The sequence below is a fragment of the Monodon monoceros genome, unplaced genomic scaffold (assembly GCF_005190385.1).
Source record: "Monodon monoceros isolate NGI ecotype Baffin Bay Population unplaced genomic scaffold, NGI_Narwhal_1 Super_Scaffold_22, whole genome shotgun sequence".
Taxonomy (NCBI): domain Eukaryota; kingdom Metazoa; phylum Chordata; class Mammalia; order Artiodactyla; family Monodontidae; genus Monodon; species Monodon monoceros.
Genome location: NW_021703779.1, coordinates 59,239,871 through 59,248,606, shown reverse-complemented (window position 1 = coordinate 59,248,606; position 8,736 = coordinate 59,239,871). Strand labels below are relative to the sequence as shown.

The following is an 8,736-nucleotide window of genomic DNA, read 5'->3' as shown; positions in this document are numbered from 1 at the left end:
CGGTACGCGGGCCTCTCACTGTTGTGGCCTTTCCCGTTGTGGAGCACAGGCTCTGGACGTGCAGGCTCAGCAGCCATGGCTCACGGGCCTAGCCGCTCTGTGGCATGTGGATCCTCCCGGACCGGGGCACGAACCCGTGTCCCCTGCATCAGCAGGCGGACTCTCAACCACTGCGCCACCAGGAAAGCCCATTCTGTATTTTTAAAGATCTCTGTAAAAGTCATATATTCTTTTTTAACAAGAAAAAACCAATAAATTGTATTTTATCAATTTCTAAGTGAAAAAGTTTCTTTTTTTTTTTTTTTTTTTTTAAGCCCTGCCTTCCCTGGCTCTTAGCCTCATTCTCCCATCTTCAAAGGCACCAATGTTGCATCTCTCTGTGCCTTTATTCAGTAGTCAGGACTTCCTCTGACCACAGCCGGGAAATGTTCTCTCTGATTTTTTAAAATTAATTAATTAATTTATTTTGGGCTGTGTTGTGTCTTCATTTCTGTGCGAGGGCTTTCTCTAGTTGTGGCAAGTGGGGGCCACTCTTCATCGCAGTGCGCGGGTCTCTCACTATCGCGCCCTCTCTTGTTGCGGAGCGCAGGCTCAGTAGTTGTGGCTCACGGGCTTAGTTGCTCAGCGGCCTGTGGGATCCTCCCAGACCAGGGCACGAACCTGTGTCCGCTGCATTAGCAGGCAGATTCTCAACCACTGCGCCACCAGGGAAGCCCTGAATAAGTTTTTTAATAGTTGCCTTCTACCTCAATAAGTTTTAGGAAAACATGAAAAGACCTTTGGACCTTTGTAAAATCTGAGTATTGATAGACAATTTATGGATTCTTTGACTGTTAAAGGCTTGTATTGTTTTATATCTTTCAAGAACAGAAAGCATCCTCCTCTGATATTGATGTTTGTCACTCAGTGTATCTCTTTTATAATATTTTCTTCACCTTGACTAATGAATCAGTTAGCACGTATTCATCAAACATTTATTTGTATAGATGGGAATATTATTTTGTAATCTCTATAGATAATTGAGATTTGGTTTATTAAAGTTCTTGTGCTTACAGTTTTTTTTCTCCTTTGACAAAATCTAGTATTAAAGCCTTAGAGAAGGGTATCTACTCAGCAAAATGTCAAGCTTAAGATTCAGCAAGTAGATAGAGGAGAAAACTAGAGAGAAGCTGGCTTCTTACATTCCTCATCTTTTCTTCTCTCTACTCAGTTCTTTTATTATCCAAAGCACAAAAATATTTGACACCACGTAAAGAAAAGAAAATAGTGAATGTAGGGATTTTTCCCCCGAGAAAGTACTTCAGAAAATTATTTTTTTGTGTATGTCCACGTTTCTTTTAATATGCCTCATCAGCTAAATTCTTTAATGACTGAAACAAGCCTCTTCTACAAGTGTGGAAGTAATGTGTGATTGATGTTTTCGTTCATTTGAGTGTCATAGAATGGTAGAGCTGAAAGAAATCTTAAGAGGTAATTTAGTACAGCATCCTCGTTTTATAGATGAGGAAGCTAAAGCCATGAGAGCATAAGGTTCAAGGTTATACGTAATGAATATCAGAGTAGCTCTTCTAGCTCCAAGATAGGATTGAACTAAACTGCCTTTCATAGCAGATGTTCACAGCATTTCAGACTGTGAAGTTACTATGAGCCTGTTTTAGGACAAAAGACTGCTATTTAATGTAAAAAACTCCTCTAATGTGGAGATAAATACAAGAGCTCTTCAAGCTGGGGAAACATTATCAGACATGGCATTATATCATAATATAATAACATAAGATTGTATAATACACCAATTTTGATATTTCCAGAAAATTGAAATAACTCTTGTCATTCAGTGTCAACTTTGTCTTACCCAAGATTCTTATCACTTATTTCTCTGTATTTTGAGCTGGCTATTATGTTTAGCTCAACCAGTTAGCATTGCTAAGAAGATTAGAAAAGAAATTAAGACTTTTTAACACCAGTTAAAAATATGTTAGATTTGACTTATAGACGAATAGCTTGTTATTTTAACCAGTTACTGACATTTTTTTGCTTTCCCAGGCAGTTGTTCAACAGGATTTTCAAAGAGCATCTACATGTGTACTGCGCTGTAAAGATATGTTGATAAGGCTGCCCAAAATGGTGAGTGAAATCTCTGCCTTTATTCTCCAAGCATTTGAAAATATGCTATATCAAGTTCTAGGAAGAATCATTACTACTTCATGTGATCCTTTAGAGGTTATATTTTAGATCAGATCTACTTACTTAGCCAAGCTTTGAAATATTTTGCTTCCTTTGTTCTTTACTAGAAAGGGTTTCTGAAAAAGTGATATGGGTTATTTCTTTTTTTTAATAGATTTGATTGGAGTATAATTGCTTCATAATACTGTGTTAGCTTCTGTTGTACAACAAAGTGTATCAGTCATATGCATACATATATCCCCATATCCCCTCCCTCTTGAGACTCCCTCCCACCCTCCCTATCCCACCCATCTAGGTGGTCACAAAGCACCAAGCTGATCTCCCTGTGCTATGCGGCTGCTTCCCACTAGCTATCTGTTTTACATTTGGTAGCATATATATGTCCATGCTACTCTCTCACTTCATCCCAGCTTATCCTTCCTCACCCTGTGTCCTCAAGTCCATTCTCGATGTCTGTGTCTTTATTCCTGCCCTGCCACTAGGTTCATTAGTACCATTTTTTATTTTTTAGATTCCATATGTATATGGTAGTATACAGTATTTGTTTTTCTTTTTCTGACTTAACTTCACTCTGTATGACAGACTCTAGGTCCATCCACCTCACTATAAACATATCAATTTTGTTTCTTTTTATGGCTGAGTAATATTCCATTGTATATATGTGCCACATCTTCTTTATCCATTCGTCTGTTGATGGACACTTAGGTTGCTTCCATGTCCTGGCTATTTGTAAATAGTGCTGCAATGAACATTGTGCTACATGTACCTTTTTGAATTATGGTTTTCTCAGGATATATGCCCAGTAGTGGGATTGCTGGGTCATATGGTAGTTCTATTTTTAGTTTTATAAGGAACCTCCATACTGTTTTACATAGTGGTTATATCAGTTCACATTCCCACCAGCAGTGCAGGAGGGTTCCCTTTTCACCACACCCTTTCCAGCATTTATTGTTTCTAGATTTTTTGATAATGGCCACTCTGACCGGTTTGAGGTGTTACCTCATTGTAGTTTTGATTTGCATTTTTCTAATAATTAGTGATGTTGAGCATCTTATCATGTGCCTCTTGGCCATCTGTATGTCTTCTTTGGAGAAATGTCTATTTAGGTCTTCAGCCATTTTTTAATTGGGTTGTTTGTTTTTTGATATTGAGCTGCATGAGCTGCTTGTAAATTTTGGAGATTAATCCTTTGTCCATTGTTTCATTGGCAAATATTTTCTCCCATTCTGAGGGTTGTCTTTTCATCTTGTTTATGGTTTCCTTTGCTGTGTAAAAGCTTCGAAGTTTCATTAGGTACCATTTCTTTATTTTTGGTTTTATTTTCATTACTCTAGGAGGTGGGGCAAAAAAGATCTTGCTGTGGTTTATGTCAAAGAGTGTTTTTCCTATGTTTTCCTCTAAGAGTTTTATAGTGTCTGGTCTTACATTTAGGTCTTTAATCCATTTTGAGTTTATTTTTGTATATGGTGTTAGGGAGTGTCCTAATTTCATTCTTTTCCATGTAGCTGTCCAGTTTTCCCAGCACAGCTTACTGAAGAGGCTGTCTTTCCTCCATTCTATGGTCTTGCCTCCTTTGTCATAAATTAGGTGACCACACATGTGTGGGTTTATCTCTGGGCTTTCTATCCTGTACCATTGGTCTATATTTCTGTTTTTGTGCCAGTACCATACTGTCTTGATTATTGTAGCTTTGTAGTATAGTTTGAAGTTGGGGAGCCTGTTCCTCCAGCTCTGTTTTTCTTTCTCAAGATTGCTTTGGCTATTCATGGTCTTTTGTGTTTCCATACCAATTGTAAAATTTTTTGTTCTAATTCTGTGAAGAATGCCATCTCCATATGCAATCCCAATCATAGGGATTGCATGGAATCTGTAGATTGCTTTGGGTAGTATAGTCATTTTCACAATATTGATTCTTCCAATCCAAGAACATGGTATATTTCTCCATCTGTTTATGTCATCTTTGATTTCTTTCGTCAGGGTTTTATAGTTTTCTGAGTCCCAGTCTTTTGCCTCCTTAGGTAGGTTTATTCCTAGATATATTCGTCTTTTTGTTGTGATGGTAAATGGGATTGTTTCCTTAATTTCTCGTTCTGATTTTTCATTGTTAGTGTATAGGAATGCCAGAGATTTCTGTGCATTAATTTTGTATCCTGCAACCTTACCAAATTCCTTGATTAGTTCTAGCAGTTTTCTGGTAGATCTTTAGGATTTTCTGTGTACAGTATCGTGTCATCTGCAAACTGTGACAGGTTTACTTCTTCTTTCCCAATTTGTATTCCTTTTATATCTTTTTCTTCTCTGATTGCCATGGCTAAGACTTCCAAAACTATGTTGAATAAGAGTGGCGAGAGTGGACATCCTTGTCCTGTCCCTGATGTTAGTGGAAACACTTTCAGTTTTTCACCATTGAGAATGATGTTTGCTGTGGGTTTGTCATATATCGCCTTTATTGTGTTGAGGTAGGTTCTCTCTATGCCCATTTTCTGGAGAGATTTTATCATAAATTGGTATTGAATGTTGTTAAAAGCTTTTTCTGCATCTATTGAGATGATCATATGGTTTTTATTCCTTAATTTGTTAATATGGTGTATCACATTGGTTTGCGTATATTGAAGAATCCTTGCATCACTGGGATAAATCCCACTTGATCATGGGGTATGATCCTTTTAGTATGTTGTTGGATTCTGTTTGCTAGTATTTTGTTCAGGATTTTTGCATCTATGTTCATCAGTGATATTGGTCTATATTTTTCTTTTTTTGTGATATATTTTTTTGGTTTTGGTATCAGGGTGATGGTGGCTTGGTAGAATGAATTTGGGAGTGTTCCTTCCTCTGCAGTTTTTTGGAAGAGTTTGAGAAGGATCGGTGTTAGCTCTGCTCTGTATGTTTGATAGAATTAGGCTGTGAAGCCATCTGGTCTTTGACTTTTGTTTGTTGGAAGATTTTTAATTATAGTTTCAACTTCATTATTTGTGATAGGTCTGTTTATATTTTCTAATTCTTCCTGGTTCAGTCTTGGAAAATTGTACTTTTCCAATAATTTGTCCATTTCTTCGTGGTTGTCCATTTTATTGGCTTATAGTTGTTTGTAGTAGTCTCTTACAATCCTTTGTATTTCTGCAGTGTTAGTTGTGATTTCTCCTTTTTCATTTCTAATTTTATTGATTTGCATACCCTCCTTTGTTTTCCTGATGAGCCTGGCTAAGGGCTTATCAATTTTGTTTATCTTCTCAAAGAACCAACTTTTAGTTTTATTGATCTTTGCTATTGTTTTCTTCATTTCTGTTTCATTTATTTCTTTTCTGATCTTTATGATTTCTTTCCTTCTACTGACTTTGGGTTTTCTTTGTTCTTCTTTCTCTAGTTGCTTTAGGTATAGGGTTAGATTGTTTATTTGAGATTTTTCTTGTTTCTTGAGGTGAGATTGAATTGCTATAAACTTCCCTCTTAGAGCTGCTTTTGCTGTGTCCCATAGGTTTTGGGTCATTGTGTTTTCATTGTCATTTGTTTCTATGTATTTTTAAAATTTCTTCTTTAATTTCTTCAATTTCTGACATTTCATTTAATTTCTTATTAAATCTTATTAAACATCTTCTTTAATTTCTTATTTAGTAGTGCACTGTTTAGCCTCCTTGTATTTGTGTATTTTACAGATATTTTCCTGTAATTGATTGGCAGTCTTACAGCATTTTTGGCAGAAAAGATGCTTGATATGATTTCAATTTTCTTAAATTTTCTGAGTCTTGATTTGTGACCCAAGATGTGATCTATCCTGGAGAATATTCCATGTGCACTTGAGAAGAAAGTGTACTCTGCCAGTTTTGGGTGGAGTGTTCTGTAAATATCAGTTAAATCTATCTGTGTCTATTGTGTCATTTAAAGCTTGTGTTTCCTTATTTATTTTCTGTTTGGATGAACTGTCTATTGGTGTAAGTGGGGTGTTAAAGTCCCCTACTATGATTGTGTTACTGTTGATTTTGCCTTTCATGGTTGTTAGCATTTGCCTTATGTATTGAGGTGCTCCTATGTTGGGTGCATACATATTTATAATTGTTATATCTTCTTGGATTGATCCCTTGATCATTATGTAGTGTCCTTCCTTATTTCTTGTAAGAGTCTTTATTTTAAAGTCTGTTTTATCTGATACGAGTAATGCTATTCCAGCTTTCTTTTGATTTCCTTTTGCATGGAATATCTTTTTCCATCCCTTAGCTTTCTGTCTGTATGTGTCCCTAGGTCTGAAGTGGGTCTCTTGTAGACAGCATATATATGGGTCTTGTTTTTGTATCCATTCAGCCAGTTTGTGTCTTTTGGTTAGGGCATTTAATCCATTTACATTCAAGGTTATTATTGATATGTATGTTCCTATTGACATTTTATTAATTGTCTTGGGTTTGTTTTTGTGGGTCTTTTTCTTGTCTTGTGTTTCCCCCCTAGAGAAGTTTCTTTAGCATTTGCTGTAAAGCTGGTGTGGTGGTGCTGAATTCTCTTACCTTTTGTTTGTCTGAAAAGCTTCTGATTTCTCCGTCGAATCTGAATGAAATCCTTGCTGGGTAGAGTAATCTTGGTTGTAGGTTTTTCTCTTTCCTCAATTTAAGTATATCCTGCCACTCCCTTCTGGCCTGCAGAGTTTCTGCTGAAAAATCAGCTGATAACCTTATGGGGATTCCTGTGTATATTATTGTTTGTTTTTTTCCCTTGCTGCTTTTAATATTTTTTCTTTGAATTTAATTTTTGTTAGTTTGATTAATATATGTCCTGATGTGTTTCTCCTAGAGTTTATCCTTATGGGACTCTCTGCACTTCCTGGACTTAGTGACTATTTCATTTCCCATGTTATGGAAGTTTTTGACTATAATCTCTTCACATATTTTCTCAGACCCTTTCTTTTTCTCTTCTTCTGGGACCCCTATAATTCGAATATTGGTGCATTTAGTGTTGTTACAGAGGTCTCTGAGATTGTCTTCAATTGTTTTCATTCTTTTTTCTTTATTCTCCTTGGCAGTTATTTCCACCATTTTGTCTTCCACCTCACTCATTCCTCCTTTTGCCTCAATTCTTCTGTTATTGATTCCTTCTAGTGTATATTTCATTTCAGTTATTGTGTTGTTCATCTCTGTTAAACATTTCTTGTATTTTTTCAATCTGTGCCTCCATTCTATTTCTGAGATTCTGGATCATCTTTGCTATCATTACCGTGATCCTTTTTCAGGTAGATTACTTACCTATTTCCTCCTAATTTATTTGGTCTTGTAGGTTTTTACATTCTTCATCTGTGGTGTATTTTTTTTTAAGAAGATGTTGGGGGTAGGAGTTTATTAATTTATTTATTTTTGCTGTGTTGGGTCTTCGTTTCTGTGCGAGGGCTTTCTCTAGTTGTGGCAAGCGGGGGCCACTCTTCATCGTGGTGCATGGGCCTCTCACTATCATGGCCTCTCTTGTTGCAGAGCACAGGCTCCAGATGCGCAGGCTCAGTAATTGTGGCTCACGGGCCTAGTTGCTCCGCGGCATGTGGGATCCTCCCAGACCAGGGCTCGAACTCATGTCTCTTGCATTAGCAGGCAGATTCTCAACCACTGCGCCACCAGGGAAGCCCCTGTGATGTATTTTTTTTGCTGTCTATGTTTTTTTTTTTGTTTCTGATTTTTTGATGAGTGGGATTGTGTTCCTGTCTTACTGGTTGTTTGGACTGAGGCTTCCAATACTGGAATTTATAGGCTGTTCGGTAGAGCTGGGTCTTGGTGCTGAGATGAGGACCTCTGTGAGACCTCATCCTATGAATATTCCCTGGGGTCTGAGGCTCTCTGTTAATCCACTGGTTCAGACTTGGAGCTCCCACCGCAGGAGCTTCAGCCCAACCCCCAACTTGTGAACCAAGATCCTGCAAGCCACATGGGGTGGAAAAGGAAGAAAGAACAATAACAAAGTAAAAAATAAAATTAGACTAGGAAACTAACAGATATAAAAGAGTATAAAAATAAACATATAGATGAAACAACTGGAAGGTAAAACTGAACCACAATAGTAAAAAAGAGGAGGAGAAAAAAAAAGTGGAAAAGGCCTTGGCTGTGGTCAGTGGGGCCTAAGCAGGGGCAGGGTTTGGATGGTGGGCGGGACCTATGCTTAGGACCCACAGGGCTGGAAAAGGCCCTTGGGGCGTTTAGGGGGTGGGGCTTAGGCTCAAAGGAACTGAAGGGGTCCTGGCATGTCCCCGACCTCTGATCTCCCTGGCCTCCCTCCTATGCCCCCAGGACCCACATGGCCTCGAGGGGGCCGTTGAGGGCGGGGGACCCGACCTGGGAGCCCAGCAGGTCTCCCGGGCTTGGGTTGGCAGGGCCAACGCCCTCCACTCCTCTCCCACTCCTCTGGTCCTGGAGGGGCCCTCCTGACTGCCTCTCTTCTCCCCTCCACCTCTGGCCTCTCCTGTTCTCCCCCTGCACTCCCAGGACCAACACGGCCCAGAGGGGGCCTCTCATGGCGTAAGACCCTGCCCGAGAGCCAGAGAGACTTCCCCAGCCTTGAGCAGGGAAATGCTGGGTGTACTCACCCCTG

At 38.7% G+C, this 8,736-nt stretch overlaps 1 protein-coding gene across 1 annotated transcript in view; it reads left to right on the top strand.

The window, feature by feature from the left end:
* TEX11 (testis expressed 11) overlaps positions 1–8,736 on the top strand; it is a gene marked incomplete at its 5' end in the record, with an annotated part of 336,930 nt that overhangs the window by 62,045 nt on the left and 266,149 nt on the right. Inside the window, one exon of the mRNA XM_029241408.1 lies at positions 2,044–2,124. Coding sequence (XP_029097241.1) covers positions 2,044–2,124 — 81 coding nt within the window. The remainder of the gene's footprint in view (positions 1–2,043; positions 2,125–8,736) is intronic.